Consider the following 22981-nt stretch of genomic DNA (forward strand, 5'->3'; position numbering starts at 1 on the left):
CTCCAGGGACCTGATTTGACAAATTCCTTGCTTGGAGTCCTCACAAGGTTTCGTCAAGAGACAGTGGCAGTGATGGCTGACATTCAAGCAATGTACCACCAAGTAAAGGTCGCAAAACAGGATACAGATTTTCTACGTTTCCTGTGGTGGCCAGATGGCAAACTGACACAACACCTAGCTGAATACAGGATGACTGTTCATCTGTTTGGTGCAGTATCATCGCCCAGCTGTGCTAGTTTTGCCCTAAGGAAAACTGCTGAGGACAACAGAGCAAATTTTCCAGCAAATGTGATTGACACCATCAAGCACAATTTCTACGTGGATGACTGCTTGAAGTCCCTGTCTTCAGAGACAGAGGCCAAAGCCCTAGTGAGAAACCTGACAGCTGTATGCAACTTGGGAGGATTTCAGCTGGTAAAATGGATCAGCAACAGCAGGTCATTGACGTGGAAAAAAGGGCCAAGGAGGTAAAGGAACTTGATATGGACCGAGAAAATCTCCCTGTTGAAAGAACTCTGGGACTGCTGTGGTGTGTGGAAACTGACACCTTCAAGTTCAAGTTAGCATTTGAGGAAAGGCCACCCACAAGACGGGGTATCTTGTCCGTGGTGAGCTCAGTGTATGGTTTTCTTGCACCTTTCACCCTATCTGCTAAGTTGATGATGCAAAACCTCTGCAGGTTGAGCTTCGGTTGGGATGATCAAATCCCACATACATACCAGATGCAGTGGGTGGGGTGGCTGGATGACCTCCGAAAACTCAGTGTGTTCAGTGTGCCAAGATGTATCAAACCCAAAGATTTTGGACAAATCACCAGTGCCCAACTACATCACTTCTCAGATGCTTGTGAAAATGGTTATGGCACAGTGTCCTACCTGAGACTGCAAAATGAAAGAAATGAGACCCATCTAGCCTTCATGCTAGGAAAGGCACGAGTTGCTCCAGTAAATAAGGTTACAATCGCAAGGATGGAACTAACAGCTGCTCTGCTTGCAGTCAGAGTCGATAAGTTGCTGAGAGCAGAGCTGCAGTTAGAGCTGAGAACATCAACTTTCTGGACAGATAGCACAACAGTGCTGAAATACATCAGGAACAAAACAAAGCGCTTTCACACCTTTGTAGCCAATAGGATTTCTGCCGTAAGAGAAACTACTGCTGTCTCGCAATGGAGGTATGTTGGCACAAAGCAGAACCCGGCGGATGAGGCCTCTCGAGGTGTGAAAGCTGAGTACTTTCTTGTATGCAGCAGATGGATTCATGGCCCTGACTTTCTTTTCAAAAATGAAAGAGAGTGGCCTGTGAACATCGTGGAGCCTGCTCCTATCAGTAATGATGACCCAGAGGTCAATGGGAGTCGCAGGTGATCTACTGATGGAAAATTAGGTCAGGGGAAGCCATACAGTTTTTCAACTGTGCGTGTGGGTCTGTATGTGCAATAGAGTTAATTTGTATGTTTTACACCAGCTCGGTATTTAAACGAGTACACCTGTTTTTGTAGATGGTTTTTAATCTTTGCAAAACTTAATAAAGTATTGAACGGTACGTCATGGCAGACCTCGTTTTTGGCTACACCACGCGTTGGAAATGACTTCTGATTCCCATTAGTGGCCTTTTTTGTGGTTCGATGGCCACTACACAGACCATGGTATAAACATTGTTAATAGACCAGAAGTCAGTACCATCCAACCTGTAAAAGATAACTTGTGTCATGTTTCACTTACCATTGCATTTATTGTAATCATGCACCCCATTTGTTGTTTTTAGCATAATTGGTATTTTCTATAGGCCTATGTATAATCAGTTGGCAGTTCTCTCTGTTTGGCCAGCAGACCTGCCAGCAGACCTGCTACCGCCATCTACTCAAAGTGTTTTTGTGTCATCATGACTTATAGCTCTAGCCTATTGAAACTAGAAAACCCAGCAGTTACAACAGAGACTGCATGTGTTAGATCAGATGTAGGTACACTTATATTTTGCATTTTTATTCATTCTTATGAATACAAATATATTGTATGAATAGCTGTATTTATTTTCTATTATTGTTTAATGATAAAATGGTCTTTTAAATGCTGTGCTGCAAATGTCTAAATCTTACACCCCATAATTTTGTACTGATTACACTAGCACTGAAAGGTTGTGGAGAGATGTCTGGATGTCATTCACCAGCATCTTCTACCGTGGCCCTCTTTACAGGATGGATGGTACTGACTTCTGGTCTATTTACAACGTATAAAATGCTGCACCCTGCTTTCACCCGCCCAGCCCGCAACATAAATGTTTACTGTTGCCATGGCAGCAGATGCTATTTCAATAGCTAACATTAGCTTAGCGCAATCTACATATTAACAATGAACAATACAATTAAAGCTGCAAGCAGCGTTGTTCGGGACCTCAGCTTCACGCTATTTCGGCGTCCAGCTGACGTAGACAGTGAGTGTTGCGTTCTATTATGTCAATGGAACGCAAGGTCATTTTTGGCAATGAAGCCATGACTTGGGAGTAGAACTTTGATGGCTTCTGAAAACAAAACTACTGACGACATCAATCGTCAATCAATCAATTTTATGTATAAAGTCCAATATCAGAAAATACAATTTGCCTCACAGGGTTTTACAGCATACAACATCCCCTCTGTCCTTAGGACCCTTGCAGCAGCAGAAAAACTGCCTTTAACCAGGGAAAAAAAACAGTAGAAACCTCAGGAAGAGCAACTGAGGAGGGATCCCTCTTCCAGGACGACAAATGTGCAATAGATGATGTACAGAACAGATCAACATGATACATTAACGGTAATCCGTATGACACAATGAGACAGAAGGGGAGACAGAGAAAGAGAGAGATGCAGGACAGACGATAATGTTATTAGCTTACAACAACATTAATGAAAGTAATATTATAATTATAATTCTGGCTATTGTGGTACAATATGGTAAGTATATATTAATATCTGATAGTATACATATGGGACAATAATCAGATTATAATCATATTGAGGTTTGCAAGTCATTGTTGCAAAGAAAATAAAATAAATGCTAGTTTATATGCTAATGCTAATGTTGGTGTTGATATAGATGGAAAAACTTGTTTTGAAATCTAGTGTTGTTCCATTTTTTTGCATGTGTGATATGTGGTGTCTAATGTTCAGGGAGAGATTGTGTGTGTGTGTGTGTGTGTGTGTGTGTGTGTTGTCAGAGGCAAAACTTGTTTAGAAATCTAGTGGCCCGTTTTTTGCATGTGCGTATATGTGGCGTGTGTGAGTGTTCAGGGAGGTGTGTGTGTGTGTGTGTGTGTGTGTGTGTGTGTGTGTGTGTGTGTGTGACTCCTTCTGTTTTCAATTTTCCTGAGCATCTCTGCAAGGACTCCTAAAAATAATACTACTGTACACTGTATATATTTTTTGTAAATATGACCTAATAATGTTCTGTGTCCAGGCTCCCATGAGCACTATGGTGTTATACATATGAGATTAAAGCAAAATTTTGTGTAAACATGCAGCTCTAAGTCATTTATTTTCACTTGTACAAAACCAACATTTGTTAATCAGAATGTGTAACTACACTGCAGCTCGGCACAACCCTGCTGATACACTATTTTTTACACATTGTGTGACTTAAAATGTGATTAAACATTTATAATCAAAATTAATAATTAAATAACATCATGGTGGGCATTGTACATCTAGTAAGAAAAAATAATATTTATTACATGGGGAAAGTTTAGTTTAAATGTGTTGTAGAATTATTACTGTTACTTTATCTACATAGGATCAAATATTTTGGTATGAAAAGCTGCATTTTTTATTTAACCAAGTATCCTGTATCATAATTACATATCTGACAATTGTAACAAACCAAACTGCATGAAAATTGGTTGAGAATTCAGCGAGTAATGATGATTTTAATCATAAATAGTCTCCTGCCTCAATAGACATGCATGCATTAGGCAGCGTGGCTCTACCTGGGCAAGATGGCGGCCGCGTTGACGTATCGCTCCAATGAGGAGCGCCGTTGAATGCGGCATCTACGTATATATATCTATGGGCATAGATATATATACATAGATGCCGCACCCTGGCTTGTGGGATGCGTCAATACCGCCGCCATCTTGCCTAGGTGCTCTGACCGGTTCAGACCCATGTCAGACTCGGCAAAAATGCCACATTTTTGCTCTGCATTTGGGTGTACGAACGAAAGAAGTGTTAAAACCAAGCAGAAGGGAATAACATTCCATAGGTAAGAAGTTGTTTTACAATATTTTACTGTTACGAACATGTTTAATGAGATATAGGCTATATCTCAAAAAATGATCCTTCTTTTAAGCTAATCAAGTAAAGTAACTGTCCTGATCTGGTCCTAATGCCAAATTAAGCTAACGCTATGTCACACAACTTAAAGAAAAAAGGTTAGCATTTATATAATATTACTTATAAAATTATGATGCTTTGTCAAACAGCTATGTCGGTGTATGTGTTATTCCAAATTGTCAATTATCTGTTTCATGGCACCAACGTGACATAACGCAGTATAACGTTAGTAGTTAACTTGTGGCCTGAATTGTAACTACAAATTATGTGGAACTGCGTTTTTCTGACACACTTATTTTGTGTGTAGTTTCCCAAAAAAACAGATAGGAGACGGGCATGGGTAGCAGCAGTGAGGAGAAAGGACTTTGTCCCGAGTGACTCCTCAGTCATCTGCAGCTGTCACCTCAGACCTGAGGACTTCGACAGGACTGGGCAGACTCCTAAAAATAATACCAGCTACTGTACACTGTATTTTTTGTAAATATGACCTAATAATGTAAATAGTTCTGTGTCCAGGCTCCCGTGAGCACTGTGGTGTTATACATATGAGATTAAAGCAAAATTTTGTGTAAACATGCAGCTCTAAGTCATTTATTTTCATTTGTACAAAACCAATATTTGTTCATCAGAATCTGCACTGCAGCTCGGCACAACCCTGCTGATACACTATTTTTTGCACATTGTGTGAAATGTGAATCAACATTTATAGTCAAAATTAATAATTAAATGACATTATGGTGGGTATTGTACATCTAGTAAGAAAAAAGAATATTTATTACATGGGGAAAGTTTAGTTTAAATGTGTTGTAGAACTATTACTGTTACTTTATCTACATAAGATCAAATATTTTGGTATGAACTGCATTTTTTATTTAACCAAGTATCCTGTATCATAACTACTGTCTGACAATTGTAAAAAACCAAACCGGTTGAGAAAATCGGTTGAGAATTCAGCGAGTAATGATGATTTTAATCATAAATAATCTCCTGCCTCAATAGACATACGTGCATTAGGCAGCGCGGCTCCACCTGGGCAAGATGGCGGCCGCGTTGACGTATTGCTCCAATGAGGAGCACCGTTGAATGCGGCATCTACATATATATATCTATAATCTATGGGGATCAGCCAGCGGCGGTTCCGCGCATGCGCGATTCACTTGCAGTCTGGACGTGGAGGGGTTAACATCTCCTGCTCTGAGTGTTGCTGGGAGGGAGGACTGGGCCGGCTGTGAGTGCTTTGGGGGGAGAGAGGAGTCCACGGCAGCATCCGCTGCTCGTTGAGAGGAATAAGAATGATAGGTGCTCTCACAACAGAGTCTCCAGTTGCTAGATTTGTCGCTAGTCGCTTTTTTGAAAAAGAGTCACTAGAGGGGTCTGAAAAGTCGCTAAATATAGACACAAAGTCGCTAAATATAGCCACAAAGTCGCTAAATTGGCAACACTGAATGTCCCGCCTACAGCCCCCTCTGACACAAGTGATAGCCAATCAACACTGATGCCTGTGCATGTTTTCACATCATGTCACATTGGGACACAGAGCACAGACGGAGCAGTAGAGGCTCGAAAGTTGCAATAAAAATCCTCTATGCTGAAGTTTTAAAGTCACCACCACAACATTATGTGATCCATTTCAATGATGACATGCCTGTCCAGAGGCGAAATTTCGACATAACTGCCTGTTTAATTCACATCAAGCGCGATACAATTTTGCAAACAGCCTAAATGATTTAGCTTCTAAAAATAAATAGCACCACGGCAAAAAAAGACACACACAAGCATGTGTGTGTGGTGTTTGTCTGCGTGTGTGTGTGTCTGTGTCTGTTTCTGTGTGTCATACTTCTACTGTTATTATACACATATGATTATTGTCACATATGTATACCATCAGATATTAATATATACTTTCAACATATTGTACCACAATAGCCAGAATTATAATTATAATATTATTACTTTAATTAATGTTGTTGTAACAAAAACACACACACACACACACACACACACACACACAAGCTTTTCTAATGCTAATTAATGACAGCCACAGCTGAGATTAGGTGAGAACAAAATGGGTTGAAAGTTTCTCGAACTAGTCCTTCCAGTTCCCAAACCGTGGGTCCGATCTTCAATCTGAAGGCATCACCAGATAGATAAACTTGTTCTGAATGCAGAAATATAAAGCTTTTATGTCTATGGACTCAAAAATGTGACCTTAGTCACAAGTTTACGATGTGTTGGCCCTCATCTTGTCTTACAGAGATCATCATGAGGATTTGTGTCCTGCACCTTAGAACGCTTCTAAAATCCAAACCGTTTGAGTAATGACAAAGTCCTTCACAAGTCATGTTCACCAGGGGTAGAGCTGTAATGTGTGCAAGTTTGAAGCAGTTATGATAAACGGTGTAGGAGCAAATATTTTTTGAGAGAGAGAATTTGTGAAAAATGTCATCTTACTTTGAAAGGGCAATAGCGCACTTACTGTTGGATTTAGGTCAGTGGTTATAGCACGTAATTTGTAGGTCTTGGTGAGACGAACGAGCCAGTTTTGGTTTGGTTTTTCTATGGGATTCCTACCAGTCACAGCGGGCATTTTTAGTGTGTCTAGGTGGTGCAAAATCGTCAGGAGCTTTTGTAAGACATCACCAGGAAGACGCCATTAAATCCAAACCATTCGAGTAATGACAAAGTTATACAGATTATCTGATTAGGACGAGTTGATCTGTCGTTTGTGTGAGTTTGAAGCCGATACGATAAACGGTGTAGGAGGAGTTGATTTTTTAAGGAATTTTGAAAAAGAGCATTTTTGAGGCGAAATCTTACTTTGAAAGGGAAATAGCTCACTTCCTGTTGGGTTTAGGCCAGAGGTGCAAGCACGTGATTTGTAGGTCTCCATGAGTCGAACACGCCAGTTTTGGTTTGATCTTTCTACGTCATTCCTACAAGCTGCAGCACCCATTTTAGTGTGCCTAAACGGCTAGGTGGCACTAGAGAGGCCATTTTGGCACTTTTCGGATTAATTTTTTTATTTCCTAAAATTTTTCACCAGTCCTGACATGTGTGCCAATTTTGGGGAGTTTTCGAGCATGTTTAGGGGGTCAAATTGCGGTTCAAAGAAGCGGGAGAAAGAATAATAATAATAATAATAATAATAATAATAATAATAAATGCACTAAAAACAAGAGGGACTTCGTCCTTTGGCCGAGGTCCCTAACTACAATATTACATTTCTAAACAAAAAGAGCTACCAACACCAACAGCTGTTCTATCAAAGACCTTAACCAGGGTGTTGCCACTTGTCATATCTTACAATAGTTAACGTAATCTCACTGAAACGATGTAACTAAACACGGTGCGGTCAGCGGTGCGGTCAGCACAGACATTACAACTACATTAGTAAGAGTAGGCTACACTAATAATAAGATGTGAAGTGCTTTGTGACTTTAATCCTACTTGAAATGAAAAATATAAAGGATGAGTTGGCTTGCCTTTCATACTCAAACAGAAATGTATACAAAAGTGTGTGCCAGATACATAGAACAAATAAACACACTAATACTCACTGTATGACATTAACATAAAACAATGAATGCACGTTACTTATCGCTGATTATTATTAAAAAAACAACAACAAAAAACAGCTCATAGAAAGACTGCGTGCTCTTACTTTCACATGCGGAAATAACGTCATCAGCTGGGTGATCACGCGCTATCCGAAGATGGCCGAGTGATACGAGTGCATTTTCATTCGGACCGGCGGAAAGTTTGTCTCAAAAATCTGTGTGTGTAAAAAGCAAATCACAAAAACAAGAGGAGGCAAAAAAAAAACAAAAAAAACAAGTAGCCACTCCTTCCCCCCTAAACAATGAATTATGTTGGACTATCAGAAAACTTAGCACTTAGCATTCTTTATATATGTGAGAAAAGGTCCCCAAACCTTGACAAATGCATTAGACCTTCTTTGGAGAGACAGTCTTATTTTCTCAAATTTAAGAAAGAATAGTATGTCTTGAATCCAATGAATGCAAGATGGAGGTACACAGGACTTCCACTTCATTAGGGTGAAGTCCAACACATTCATCTCACACCAGTTAAACAGTTGTATATAATTAATTTAAAGTACACAAAAGTGATATTTTATAGGTAAAGGTATTAGAAGGATAATCCAGGGAAAAATCATGTGGTTTTGACATATACAGAGACTTTTTGCTTCTTTTTTAACAAACAATAATTAAGTTCTGTCCTTGGCTGACAAAATGGCCACTTTCAGACAGATTCTTTTGGTTTTAGAAGATACTGAAATTGCAGGTCATGATTTCTTTACTAACAAAACTCATAATAGCTAATTTTATTGTTGTGCAGCTGCAACTAAGTGATTAATCTTTAGGTAATTCATTTTTGATTAATCAATTTATTATTTTCCAGAGACCAAGATGGTATTTGCAGTTTGCTTGTTTTGTTGGAACGAATCCCAGATATTCAATTTACAATATCCAACTGACAAAAGAGGCAAATCCTCACATTTAACCATTGGCACAATGACTCAACTAACTGCCTTATACTGTAGCATATACTCAGTGCTTACAAGCTGTTTCAGTACAGCAGGCTGACAGCAGCTAATAGCTCATCCTGCAGCTGTTTCTCTCAAGTCACCAGAGTTTCGTCTGCATAGAGAATTACGAGGTGGCCTCCTCTGTCAAATTTTCTCCTAACTCCAGCTCTTAACAAAACTCTGTGGCATAATGAAAAACACTATTTTCTACAAACGTTGCTCTTTATGAATTTATGTCATTTGTAGCTGTAATTGTAGCATTATACCAACATGATCACTACTGTCATCAGAAGAGGGCTCCGGGAAAGGCACTGCCAAAACTGCCGAAGAAAAAGAAGAGAGCCATCTGTTTTGGACCACAGAAAAGTGGGGCCAGCCAGTGCACCATCGTGTTTCCACTGATCACATCTTTGCCACCACAATAAAAAAAATCACTAATGAAAACAAAATTCTTTTCCCTGCAGACATAGTTGCCAAGCTGCAGACCACGACTTGAGACCAACCAACAACAAAACCAGGTTTGTTTTAGCAAGTCACTGCTGCCTATCCATTGGCTTTAAGGCTCAAATCGTGTGTTTTGCCAGTCGACATTGCTGCTTTTCCTGCTGGAATTTTGCCCCCCAAACTGGGTATTTTAGGCCCAAACATGATCTTTTCCTAGCTAGAACCAAGTGGATTTGGGACCTAAAACTAACCACACCTAATGTTACCCACAGAGATATTAAAATGTAACATGTCCACTACATAATAATGTGCAAATGTAACTTTTGCAGATGGTGATTTAGTTGTGAAACTATAGTGTTTACACTGGTGAAATGTAAGGAATTACTTTCTGACGTTATCAGTACAGAAGTTCAAACAGACTTCTCTAAAACACAATATTAGTTCATAACAATACATGAGAACGTGACTGCCACATATACTGATAAAGTAAAATAATCAAAATAAATTATATAAAAAGGATTGGCTGTCTTATAAAAGTTTGTGAGAGGGGATTAATTACTACAGTTATTTTTTTTATTTTTTATTTTTTTTTACATGCTTCAGAAACAGGAAGCACAAAGGAGGTTCAGGGCCATGTTTAAGAATTTATTTTGGAGAAGTCGTAAATCTACAAGAATAAAGTAAAATATTGTGAGATTAAACTCCTCACCCAGATGTGCGATCATCTGCAGCACCCTTCTATAATATAGTCTGTAATATGATACAACAACCTTAAGAGGATATTTTTTCTGGTGGCGTACTGGCGGCAGTGGAGCAGTGTGGATCAGTGTGGATGAATGAAAAATTCAAACAATAAGTTTTTGTTTGGTAACGCGTTATGTGACATTGCAAATGTAATAAAAGCACCTGTAATCTTGTTGGTAACACATTATATTACTTAATTACTGCTAAACCGTATATTACTGTCACCCCCAACACTGTTTGTACACACTTTGTCACTTTTTATACCATGTTACCCAATTTTCCAATCTTAATCTGTGACTTTTTATTTCTCCTAAAATTATGAGTTTAATCTTGTAATTTCTCAACTTTATTCTTGTAGATTTAGAACTATATTTTGGTAGATTTAAATTTTATTCTCATAATATTATGACTTTATTCTCATAGACTAACGACTTTATTCTTATAGATTTATGACTATTTTTGTAGATTAATAACTATTCTCATAGATTTATGACTTTATTCTCGTAAATTTACGACTTTCTTGTAAATGTATTACTTTATTCTCATAGATTTAGGACTTCATTCTCATAGATTAATGACCTTATCCTCCCAGATTTATGACTTTATTCTCTTAATGACTTTTTTTTCTCATAGATTTACAACTTTATTCTTCTAGATTTACAACTTTATTCTTGGAGATTTACAACTTTATTCTTGGAGATTTATGACTTTATTCTCGTAGATTTACTACTTAATTCTCTTACTGACTTTTTTCTCATAGATTTATGACTTTACTCTTGTAAATTTACTGATTTATCCCCGTAGATTTTCGACTTTATTCTCTTGATGACTTTATTCTCAGAGATTTATGATTTTATTCTCATAATATTATGACTTTATTCTCTTAGATGTATGACTTTATTCTCGTAGATTTAGGATTTATGAAAATCATCCAACTCCTGGATGACTTTCCAAAATGTTTCATTGTGGGTACAGACATTTTTTATAACATGGCCCGCATCGTCCTTCATAAGAAAGAGATCGACATTTGTGTAAATAATGTTTTGTTGACCACTAATGAGACTCAGATGTGGGTTATTGTGGACTTTGCCTCCAGTTTAAATGAACTGTGTTTTCTCTCTGTCAGCATCTACCTGATGAAGGTCCATGACCAAAACGTTGTAGTCTAATAAATTTAACCTTTTTCTGCAAGTGCAAACAGTGTGCGGCAGGTGTTCTCCTTTTTGATTAATTGTTTGCCCCACCTACGCACCTGTTTAAGACTGTTTTGGTGTGCACAGCACTTTTTTGACTTGTAAATAATATTTTACCAGCATAATCTTATTTTAGTTTTTGTGGTCTCAGTCTCAAACATAGTTTAACCTTCATGTGATATTCAGGAGGCTACACTTAAAGAACAAATATTACTGGGACCACTACAGAAAATTGCAGATGGACATTTAATATCCATGAATTCACATTACACACACAACTGACTATCCTCAAAACAATTTGGCCACAATGTATTATTGGGATTCACTGGACCACAGATGGTTTGTCGTTTGTGCAGATCTAAACTGGACATGTGAAGGCTTTTCCTCTGGGTCTTGCCATCTGAAATGGTGGCCAAGACCGCATGTTATTTGTTCACCAAACAAAGGACAGCATTCATCTCCACAGGATCATTGTCACACCTAAGTGAGGGACCAGTCTTTAAACTTGATTGGACGCTACTGCCACAGTGACATGTGACCCTGTGATGTCACAAGCCAACTTCAAGAGAAGTTTCTGCTCTCTAGCAGACTCTTGGCTCTTTCTCCTAAGCCGCTGACAGGCTCTCTGCTCCTAAACCTTTGAAGAGGTAGGAAATCACACAGGACAGCCTGCTATGCCCTTCCCCCATTCTCTCTCTACTGGATGCTCACAGCAGGAGCTCTCAATGTGTCAAAGTTATTGTACCAACATGAGGTTTCCAACTAACTTTCCCACAACAGGAAGAACCAAGTCGAGTTAGCACCCCAACGTATAATTCTGCAAAGACACTGGGCAACCAGTCTCCTCAGATCTGCACCTGCACAAGTATTAATTATTTCCAATGGCCATTTTGATACATTAACTGGAGGCCTGTTACAAGGTTTGATCACAACAAATGCTGCCCCGTGTTGAGGCTTAGATTCCAACAGTATTAGTAATTTCATTTTTGTTTTCATCCTTAATCATTAGACCTCCTAAAATACATTGCTCGTAAAAAAAAAAAGCTGTGTCCTGAAACTATTTCCACGTCATTTTAAGCATGAAAAACACTGTTCACATTTTAAAACACCCTGATGATCTCAAGGACAACTGCACTCATTCAAATAGTATTATCAGTCTTTTCATGGCCTCTACTGAGTGTATCATGATGCATATTGTGTAGTGAGACATTATCAAATGTTCAATGATCTGTATTTTTGCTGCTGATGATGAAGATGATGTGTAACTGTCTGCACCTTTTGTCAGTCTGGAACATATCACCCTTACAAATCTTCAGCATACACTCTGACACCCCTTCCTCCCACATTGCCATGGCAACTCCTGCACACACATGCACACACACACACACAGACACAGACACACACACACACACACACACACACACACACACACACACACACACACACACACACAACAGGCTTTCTCTTGACTTCCAGTTGAGGAAGAGGCAGTGCAATCAAATTGAATTCAGCATTCAGAGCCAAAAAGCTCTTTCCTGTAATCATCCCCTTGAATCCAAGCCAGAGGTCTGACACATCAATGTGTGTGTGTGTGTGTGTGTGTGTGTGTGTGTGTGTCGCTGTGTGTGTGTGTGTGTGTGTGTGTGTGTGTGTGTGTCTCCAGGGGTGCTGACGAGATATGAGCAGATGAGTGTTGGGAGCTGCTGCTGTGTTTGCCTCAGTTATTCTCACACAGCTAAATAACACACAGTACATGTCACTGATTGCCACACAACAGAGCTACTCTATCCACCTTATTTTCAAACACGGAAGTAAATAGTGATCAACTTCCGTGTCTTTGTGCGTGACTTCCGGTCAGCCACTTTCCCTCATGCTTTCCCTTACTGGAGCTAACGGTGCAAGCTTATTTTTTTCAATTTTCAATTGTTTATGTTAGTCAATCAGTTAGTTAGTTAGTTAGTCTGTGTATTTTATATAGATAACTGTGAAAAATGTAGAAATATACGCACATCACTTAGTTTGGGTTCTGGGCTGAATGAAAAACTTTAGAAAAAAGAGAGAAAGAGCCCGCACACTCTCATTATGCTCCAAAAATCTTTACTAGTTAGACAACGTTTCGAGCGTGTCAGCTCTTCATCAGGTCATCTTACAAGTAATGTGTTTTTCACCCATATATGTAGACACCCACTGGTGACGTCATAAATCATGGGTGGTCATTCACAAAAATATTTACACATTCATTGACGTGCTGACGTATTGCGGTAAGCGAGTTGTGTCATTTCCGGTGTTTCTGTGACAGCGTCTTTGTACTGCTCTAGTGAATTCTACTAGCCTGGTTTCTGCTTTCTCACTTCAGTTGCTTTAACATCTACTTCAAGTCTTAACCCACACTAGTTCTGTTTAAGCACTTATAGCTCTCCTCCTTTTTACGACTTCCCTGCTAATCTCTTAGCTGTTGTTTGCACGTTACTAGCCTTGTTAGCTACATTAGCTTTACAGTTAGCGATGGCTTCTCCTTCTGCTCTTTCTTGCTCGGTGTGCCAAATGTTTAGCTATGCCTCTGCCTCCTTTAGCGACAGTGGTAATTGTAACAAGTGTAGCTTATTTGCTGCGTTGGAGGCGAGGCTTAGTGAATTAGAAGCGTGGCTCCGCACCATGGAAAACCATTCAGTAGCTGCGGTAGTTAGCCAGTTCCCTGTAGCCGTTGCGGAGCCACATAGCATAGCCTCTGCTAGCGGTCCTCCGGTTACACCTGTTCAGCTGGGAGGCTGGGTAACCGTTCGCGAGAGGCGTAGCTCCAAGCCGAAGCCCACGGCTCACCACCAGCCTGTTCACGTTTCCAACCGCTTTTCCCCACTCAGCGACACACCCGCTGAGGATAAAACTCTGGTTATTGGCAGCTCTATTCTGAGGAACGTGAAGTTAGCAACACGAGCGGCCATAGTCAAATGTATCCCTGGGGCCAGAGCGGACGACACTGAATCAAATTTAAAACTGCTGGCTAAAGCTAAACGTAGATTCAGTAAGATTGCTATTCACGTCGGCGGCAGTGACACCCAGTTACGCCAATCGGAGGTCACTAAAATTAATATTGCCTCGGTGTGTGAATACACAAAAACGATGTCGGACTCCGTAGTTTTCTCTGGACCCTTCCCAAATCTGACCACTGATGACATGTTTAGCTGCATGTCATCATTTAATCGCTGGCTGTCCAGGTGGTGTCCAGCAAACAATGTGGGTTTCGTTAATAATTGGCAAACTTTCTGGGGAAAACCTGGTCTTATTAGGAGAGACGGCATTCATCCCACTTTGGATGGAGCTGCGTTTATTTCTAGGAACCTGGCAAATTTTATTAGTAATTAAAATCCCTGACAACCCAGAGTTGAGATCAGGACTCAGAGTCGCAGTCCTATACGCCTCTCTGAGCTTCTAGTTCAGTTACCCAGCCATAGTTTTCATAGTTTTATACAAACGGTGTCTGTCCCCTGACTACCTAAATTATTTAAATCCAAAATTAAACAAAGAGGAGTTGTGCATAACAACCTCATAAAATTAAAACCTCTTCTATGACAGAAAGACAAAACAGGAGAATTAAATGCGGACTGTTAAATATCAGGTCTCTATCGTCTAAAGCAGTGTTAGTAAACGAATTAATATCAGATAATCATATTGATTTACTCAGTCTCACTGAAACTTGGCTGTGCCCAGATGAATATGTTAGTCTAAATGAATCCACTCCTCCCAGTCATAATAATACCCACATTCCTCGAGGCAGCGGCCGAGGAGGGGGAGTTGCAGCCATTTTTAACTCTAGTCTGTTAATCAGCCCTAAACCTAAACTAGATTATAATTCATTTGAAAGTCTTGTTCTTAGTCTTTTACATCCGACCTGGAAAACCTCACAGCCACTTTTATTTGTTATAGTGTACCGTGCTCCTGGCCCGTATTCTGAATTTGTTTCTGAATTCTCAGAGTTTTTATCCAGTTTAGTTCTTAAATCAGATAAAGTTATTATTGTAGGCGATTTTAACATTCATGTCGACGTTGATAATGACTCCCTGGCTACCACGTTTATCTCATTATTAGACTCCATTGGCTTCAGTCAGGGTGTACATGAACCCACTCACTGTTTTAACCATATCCTGGAATTGAAATTGATAGAATCCCTCGCTATCGGATCATTATTTGATTACTTTTGATTTCTTTTTACTCAATTACACGCCACTCAGCAACAGTTAGTATACTAGATGTTTATCAGATAGTGCTGTTGCAAAATTTAAGGAAATGATTACTCCGTCGTTAAATTCAATACCATGTCCTTCAGTAACAGAGGTTTCCCGTACCGACTTTAACCTCTCCTGAATTGATCATCTTGTCGATAGCGCCATAGGCTCGTTGCGAACAACACTCGACTCTGTAGCTCCTCTTAAAAAGAAGTTAACAAAGCAAAGAAAGTTCGCTCCTTGGTATAACTCTCAAACCTGTAAGTTAAAACAAATATCGCAAAAATTTGAAAGGAATTGGTGATTAACCAAACTGGGAGAATCTGGGCAGACAGTCTCAAAACGTATAAGAGGGGCCTCCGCAATGCCAGAGCAAACTATTACTCAGCACTAATAGAAGAAAACAAGAACAACCCCAGGTTTCTTTTCAGCACTGTAGCCAGGCTGACTGAGAGTCAGAGCTCTATTGAGCCTTGTATTCCTTTAGCCCTTAGCAGTAATGATTTTATGAGCTTTTTTAATGACAAAATTCTAACTATTAGAGGCAAAATTCATGACCTTCTGTCCTCAGATAGTACCTATCTAACCGCAAACACAACTGTAAGACCTAATATATAATTAGATTGCTTCTCCGCAATTTCTCTTCAAGAACTGACCGCAGTGATTTCTTCATCTAAATTATCAACGTGTCTCTTAGACCCCATCCCAACTAGGCTACTTAAGGAGGTCTTACCTTCAGTTAACACTCATATATTAGATATGATCAATATATCCTTATTAACAGGCTATGTACCACAGTCTTTTAAGGTAGCTGTAATTAAACCTCTCCTAAAAAAGCCCACCCTGGATCCAGAGGTGTTAGCCAACTATAGACCAATATCTAATCTTCCCTTTCTTTCAAAGATCCTTGAGAAAGTAGTCGCAGACCAGCTGTGTGATTTTCTCCATAATAATTTATTTGAAGAATTTCAGTCAGGATTTAGAGTGCATCATAGCACTGAGACAGCACTAGTTAAAATTACAAATGACCTTCTGATTACTTCGGACAAAGGACTCGTCTCTGTACTTGTTTTATTAGATCTTAGTGCAGCGTTTGACACTACTGACCATCAAATTCTGCTACAGAGACTGGAACACTTAATTGGCCTAAAAGGTTCTTCACTAAGCTGGTTTAAATCTTATTTATCTGATCGTTTTCAGTTTGTTCACGTTCATAATGAATCATCCTTACGTACTAAAGTTTGTTTTGGAGTTCCGCAAGGTTCTGTGCTCGGACCAATCCTATTTACTCTATATATGCTTCCTTTAGGGAACATCATTAGAAATCACTTTGTAAATTTCCATTGTTATGTGTTATGTGATAATACACAGTTGTATTTATCGATGAAGCCAGAAGAAAGTAATCAATTAACTAAACTTCATAATTGCCTTAAAGACATAAAAACCTGGATGAGCACCAATTTCCTGATGTTAAATTCAGACAAAACTGAAGTTATTGTTCTTGGCCCCAAACAACTCAGAGACTCTTTATCTGATGACATAGTTTCTCTAGATGGCATTGCTCTGGCCTCTAGCACTACCGTAAAAAACCTCGGAGTAACATTTGATCAAGATTTGTCTTTTAATTCTCATTTAAAACAAACCTCACGGACTGCATTTTTTCATCTGCGTAATATTGCGAAAATTAGGCCTATTCTGACCCGAAAAGATGCAGGAAAATTGGTCCATGCTTTTGTTACCTCAAGGCTGGATTACTGTAACTCTCTATTATCAGGTAGCTCTAGTAAGTCCTTAAAAACTCTCCAGCTAATTCAGAATGCAGCAGCACGTGTACTAACAGGAACTAAGAAACGAGATGATATTTCTCCTGTTTTAGCTTCTCTGCACTGGCTCCCTGTAAAATCCAGAATTGAATTTAAAATCCTACTGTTAACTTATAAAGCTCTAAATGGTCAAGCTCCGTCATATCTTAGAGAGCTCATAGTGCCATATTATCCCACCAGAACACTGTGCTCTGAGAATGCAGGGTTACTCGTGGTCCCTAAAGTCTCCAAAAGTAGATCAGGAGCCAGAGCCTTCAGCTATCAGGCTCCTCTCCTGTGGAATCATCTTCCTGTTACGGTCCGGGAGACAGACACCATCTCCACATTTAAGACTAGACTTAAGATTTTTGATAAAGCTTATAGTTAGGGCTGGCTCAGGCTTGCCTTGTACCAGCCCCTAGTTAGGCTGACTTAAGCCCAGTCTGCTGGAGGACCCCCTATAATACACCGGGCACCTTCTCTCCTTTTCTCTCTCTCTCTTGTATCCTATTACTGCATCTTGCTAACTCGGCCATTCTGGATGTCACTAACTCGGCTTCTTCTCCGGAGCCTTTTTGCTCCACTGTCTGTCAGGTTAACTTATATCACAACAGTGCCTGGATAGTGTGGCGTGTGTGGTTGTGCTGCTTCCGTGGTCCTGCCAGATGCCTCCTGCTGCTGCTGTCATCATCAGTCATACTTCTACTGTTATTATACACATATGATTATTGTCACATATGTATACTGTCAGATATTAATATGTACTTTCAACATATTGTATCACAGTAGCCAGAACTATAATTATAATATTATTACTTTCATTAATGTTGTTGTAAGCTACTGTCATTACCGTCTGTCCTGCATCTCTCTCTCTCTCTCTCTCTCTCTCTCTCTCTCTCTTTCTGTCTCATTGTGTCATACGGATTACTGTTAATTTATTATGCTGATCTGTTCTGTACGACATCTATTGCACGTCTGTCCATCCTGGAAGAGGGATCCCTCCTCAGTTGCTCTTCCTGAGGTTTCTACTGTTTTTTCCCCCCGTTAAAGGGGTTTTTTTGGGGAGTTTTTCCTTATCCGCTGTGAGGGTGCAAAGGACAGAGGGATGTTGTATGCTGTAAAGCCCTGTGAGGCAACTTGTGATTTGTGATATTGGGCTTTATAAATAAAATTTAAATTGAAATTGAAATTATACTTAGGCTATTGTAAACGTACACAATTACTCACTGATGATAACAATATCAAAAATATATTAGGCAACATCAGGTTAAAAATACTATATCACAACAGGTGTTAACAATTATCAACTACAGAAAATGATGAATGGGGAAGTCCTCATTCATGCCTTTGGGGGACAGGGTATCCAATGTAAAAATCCAAAAGGATCCTCGTTGTAACAACAGTCTGTTTGTGTCTCCTCCTCGTCTTGGACGTTTTACGTGTTCAATTCCTTGGTATGTGAGGGATGCCACGATGTGTTTCGCCTGCAGAAAATGCATAGCCACTGGACTCTTGGGTTCCTGATTGCGTATGCTGCATCTGTGTTCTGCGATGCGTGTTTTTAATGCTCGATTCGTTTTCCCCACATATCCCAAACCACACGGACATTTAAGCAACTATACTACATTAGTATTGGCGCAGGTGATAATGTCTTTAATGTCAAAACGCTTCCCCGTGAGGGGATGCGTAAAAGTGTGGCTCTTCGTGGTGCGTTTGAACACGTTTGAAAAAAGTTTCTTGTCTTTGGGGGAGAAGATCTGATTTTACAACAATCTGTCTGATGTTAGGGGGGCGTTTGTATACCACTCTGGGCATGTCTTTGAACGTTGTAGATAACTTTGGATCACTGCTCAGGAGATACCAATGTTTTTTTATAACTTGTTCAAACTCCCTTCCTAGAGTCGAGTATTGTAGGATGCATACAGGACTGTTGTTGGAGGAGTTATTCCTTGTGGATTGCAGGCACTGATCGTGTGTTATATTCTTAAATCTTTCCCGTGCTTGTCTCAGCCAGTCCTGTGGATAGCCTCTTTCTTTAAAGCGCGTATCCAGAAGGTCCGCTTGTTGTTCATAGTCTGCGTCCTCGCTGCCCAGTCTCCGAATGTGGTTATGTTGGCTGATGGGGAGGCTCTGTTTTAAAGAAGGTGGATGGAAACTGTCGGCTCTTAATAGTGCATTTCTGTCCGTGGGTTTTTTATATACAGTTGTTTTGAAACATGTCTCCTCTCTTGTAATCAAAATATCGAGATAATTAATTTCTCTCCTGTTGAACGACATTGTGAATTTTCATGATTGATTACAACTATTAATCCATCGGAAGAATTCATTCAGATCTTGTTCACTTCCAATCCACAATAAAAATATATCATCAACATAACGTCGCCATAGTTTAATGTGGGACAAGAAAGGATTGTTGGAACCATGTCTTGTTCAAATAAACCCATAAATAGACCAGCATAGTTAGGAGCCATCCGACTCCCCATCGCCGTGCCACGCACTTGGAGAAAATAGTCACTCTCAAACATGAAAAAATTGGAGGACTAGTTCAGCCAATTCTCTGACACAGTGTGTGGTGGGTGAAGACTGCGGAGCATGTTTATTTATAAAGTAGGTGAGTGCTTGAAGCCCATCTTCATGGTGGATACAGGTTTATAAATTTTCAACATCCAGAGTAACCATGATAATCTCCCCATCAACATTGTCAATGCCTTTAAGAGTGTTTATCATATCCATGGAGTTTCTTACATAAGATGGAAGAGAGAAAACATGGGGTTGACACTGAGTTATTACAGTCACAGCTAATGGCTAACAGCTAACAGCTAACAGCTAACGGTTAGCCCAGCTGATCTACGATAACCATGTTATTAATTACAAAACGTGCACGCAGAAATAGTAATGTTTGTTCAATCATTGTGTTTATAGACTTAAACATGAGATTAGTCTAAACGGTTATATAGTGACGTGAAAAATGTGATACATATGTATATATACAGTACAGGCCAAAAGTTTGGACACACCTTCTCATTCAATGCATTTTCTTTATTTTCATGACTATTTACATTGTAGATTCTCACTGAAGGCATCAAAACTATGAATGAACACATGTGGAGTTATGTATATTCTAGTTTCTTCAAAATAGCCACCCTTTGCTCTGATTACTGCTTTGCACACTCTTGGCATTCTCTCGATGAGCTTCAAGAGGTAGTCACCTGAAATGGTTTTCCAACAGTCTTGAAGGAGTTCCCAGAGATGTTTAGCACTTGTTGGCCCCTTTGCCTTCACTCTGCGGTCCAGCTCACCCCAAACCATCTCGATTGGGTTCAGGTCCGGTGACTGTGGAGGTCATCTGCTGCAGCACTCCATCACTCTCCTTCTTGGTCAAATAGCCCTTACACAGCCTGGAGGTGTGTTTGGGGTCATTGTCCTGTTGAAAAATAAATGATTGTCCAACTAAACGCAAACCGGATGGGATGGCATGTCGCTGCAGGATGCTGTGGTAGCCATGCTGGTTCAGTGTGCCTTCAATTTTGAATAAATCCCCAACAGTGTCACCAGCAAAACACCCCCACACCATCACACCTCCTCCTCCATGCTTCACAGTGGGAACCAGGCATGTGGAATCCATCCGTTCACCCTTTCTGCGTCTCACAAAGACACGGCGGTTGGAACCAATGATCTCAAATTTGGACTCATCAGACCAAAGCACAGATTTCCACTGGTCTAATGTCCATTCCTTGTGTTTCTTGGCCCAAACAAATCTCTTCTGCTTGTTGCCTCTCCTTAGCAGTGGTTTCCTAGCAGCTATTTGACCATGAAGGCCTGATTCGCGCAGTCTCCTCTTAACAGTTGTTCTAGAGATGGGTCTGCTGCTAGAACTCTGTGTGGCATTCATCTGGTCTCTGATCTGAGCTGCTGTTAACTTGCGATTTCTGAGGCTGATGACTCGGATGAACTTATCCTCAGAAGCAGAGGTGACTCTTGGTCTTCCTTTCCTGGGTCGGTCCTCATGTGTGCCAGTTTCGTTGTAGCGCTTGATGGTTTTTGCGACTCCACTTGGGGACACATTTAAAGTTTTTGCAATTTTCCGGACTGACTGACCTTCATTTCTTAAAGTAATGATGGCCACTCGTTTTTCTTTAGTTAGCTGATTGGTTCTTGCCATAATATGAATTTTAACAGTTGTCCAATAGGGCTGTCGGCTGTGTATTAACCTGACTTCTGCACAACACAACTGATGGTCCCAACCCCATTGATAAAGCAAGAAATTCCACTAATTAACCCTGATAAGGCACACCTGTGAAGTGGAAACCATTTCAGGTGACTACCTCTTGAAGCTCATGGAGAGAATGCCAAGAGTGTGCAAAGCAGTAATCAGAGCAAAGGGTGGCTATTTTGAAGAAACTAGAATATAAAACATGTTTTCAGTTATTTCACCTTTTTTTGTTAAGTACATAACTCCACATGTGTTCATTCATAGTTTTGATGCCTTCAGTGAGAATCTACAATGTAAATAGTCATGAAAATAAAGAAAACGCATTGAATGAGAAGGTGTGTCCAAACTTTTGGCCTGTACTGTATGTCTATATAGAGTGTATTATTGGCTCGATGGCACCATCTACTGGATGAAAATGGAACACAGAAATAGAATGAAATGGAAAAGGAAACTGTGAGGCATTCATGTATGCGGAGTGGTGCGCACGATGCAGATAAACTTCTGGTTGCGTAGTATCAACAAGTGCGAACGTGCGTGTATGTGGACACTTAACAACATTTCTCCAACAGTGACAGACGGACGTAACAACACACGTGCGCACGTACGCGTACCAAAATTTACTATGTTAATCACGCATGCACACACACACGTTGCTGCGTGTGTCTGCTTATTTTGATATGGATAGGACTTCATAGCGTGCATGCATGCGTGCGTTTGATGGCTTGATGGCATCATAAAAAAAACCACTCATTTTTTCAACAGGATATGATGTACAAATGTGGGCACACATATTTCTGAATATTGTTCATGCATGTTCTTCTGTATTTCTTTGTATTTGTGTGACTGAATCATGTTGGCAGTGACCGAAAGATGGTAACAGATGGCCATAGGTCGTACAGTTTCCACTGCATGTGAGTGTGTGTGTGTGTGTGTGTGTCAGCATCAAGCAGAGTTGTGTATACCATTGTCGACAAACACGGCATGGGTGACTGGCCTTCCTGGAGTTTCCTCATTGTTCTGTATGTGTGTGTATGTGTTTTCAGCAAATGAAATGTTTCTTGATTAAGGAAAAATAACAATCAACAAACAAACTCATATGTCCCAAGAGCCAACTTCCGTAGCCGAGGATCGGACCGCCAAGGCCCCCACCTTGGTCTGCTGCTGATCCACACTGCACCGAACCCTTCTGGATCCCTCTGCGGGTGGTGGGCCTGCAGGGGGACGAGCCCATGTAGCCGGTTCGGGCTGGGCCTGGCCGGACCCCATGGATATAGTTACCTACTTGTGTTAAATGATCAGTGGGTACAGCTCCAGTAAAAACAGCTCCCTTCTATTGTGTAAGTGGGTCTAAAGCTCTGTTTCCACCAAACACTTTTGTATGGTACCTTTGGAACCAAAAGTATCCCTTCAGACATGGTAACTAGTCCCTAGGTCCTTTTAACTTTTCCACCACAAACACTACTCTTAAATGTGGGCGTGGTCGTTCTCAGGGTAGTGTATGTCATATTCCTCC

At 40.2% G+C, this 22981-nt stretch overlaps 2 protein-coding genes across 17 annotated transcripts in view; one reads left to right on the forward strand and one right to left on the reverse strand.

Moving 5' to 3' along the window:
* LOC117245778 (pleckstrin homology domain-containing family A member 5-like) overlaps window positions 1-22981 on the reverse strand; it is a 623723-nt gene that overhangs the window by 482965 nt on the left and 117777 nt on the right. The gene's annotated exons all lie outside the window — the stretch shown is intronic.
* On the forward strand, window positions 420-19394 carry LOC144461817 (uncharacterized). The gene is made up of 3 exons (XM_078165488.1): window positions 420-608; window positions 13625-14572; window positions 19266-19394. Exons 1-3 carry the CDS (start codon window positions 420-422, stop codon window positions 19392-19394), a joined length of 1266 nt encoding a protein of 421 aa, XP_078021614.1.

Source organism: Epinephelus lanceolatus, chromosome 23 (genome assembly GCF_041903045.1).
Source record: "Epinephelus lanceolatus isolate andai-2023 chromosome 23, ASM4190304v1, whole genome shotgun sequence".
Classification (NCBI taxonomy): Eukaryota; Metazoa; Chordata; class Actinopteri; order Perciformes; family Serranidae; genus Epinephelus; species Epinephelus lanceolatus.

What these genes read in the sequence shown, in the direction of transcription:
- LOC144461817 (XM_078165488.1), top strand. Translation starts at nt 420, where the DNA reads ATGGATCAGCAACAGCAGGTCATTGACGTGGAAAAAAGGGCCAAGGAG. An exon ending in GACGGGGTATCTTGTCCGTG is followed by an intron (nt 609 to 13,624) that starts GTGAGCTCAGTG and finishes AACCCACACTAG; the next exon opens with TTCTGTTTAAGCACTTATAG. An exon ending in CGTTTATTTCTAGGAACCTG is followed by an intron (nt 14,573 to 19,265) that starts GCAAATTTTATT and finishes TGCTTGTCTCAG; the next exon opens with CCAGTCCTGTGGATAGCCTC.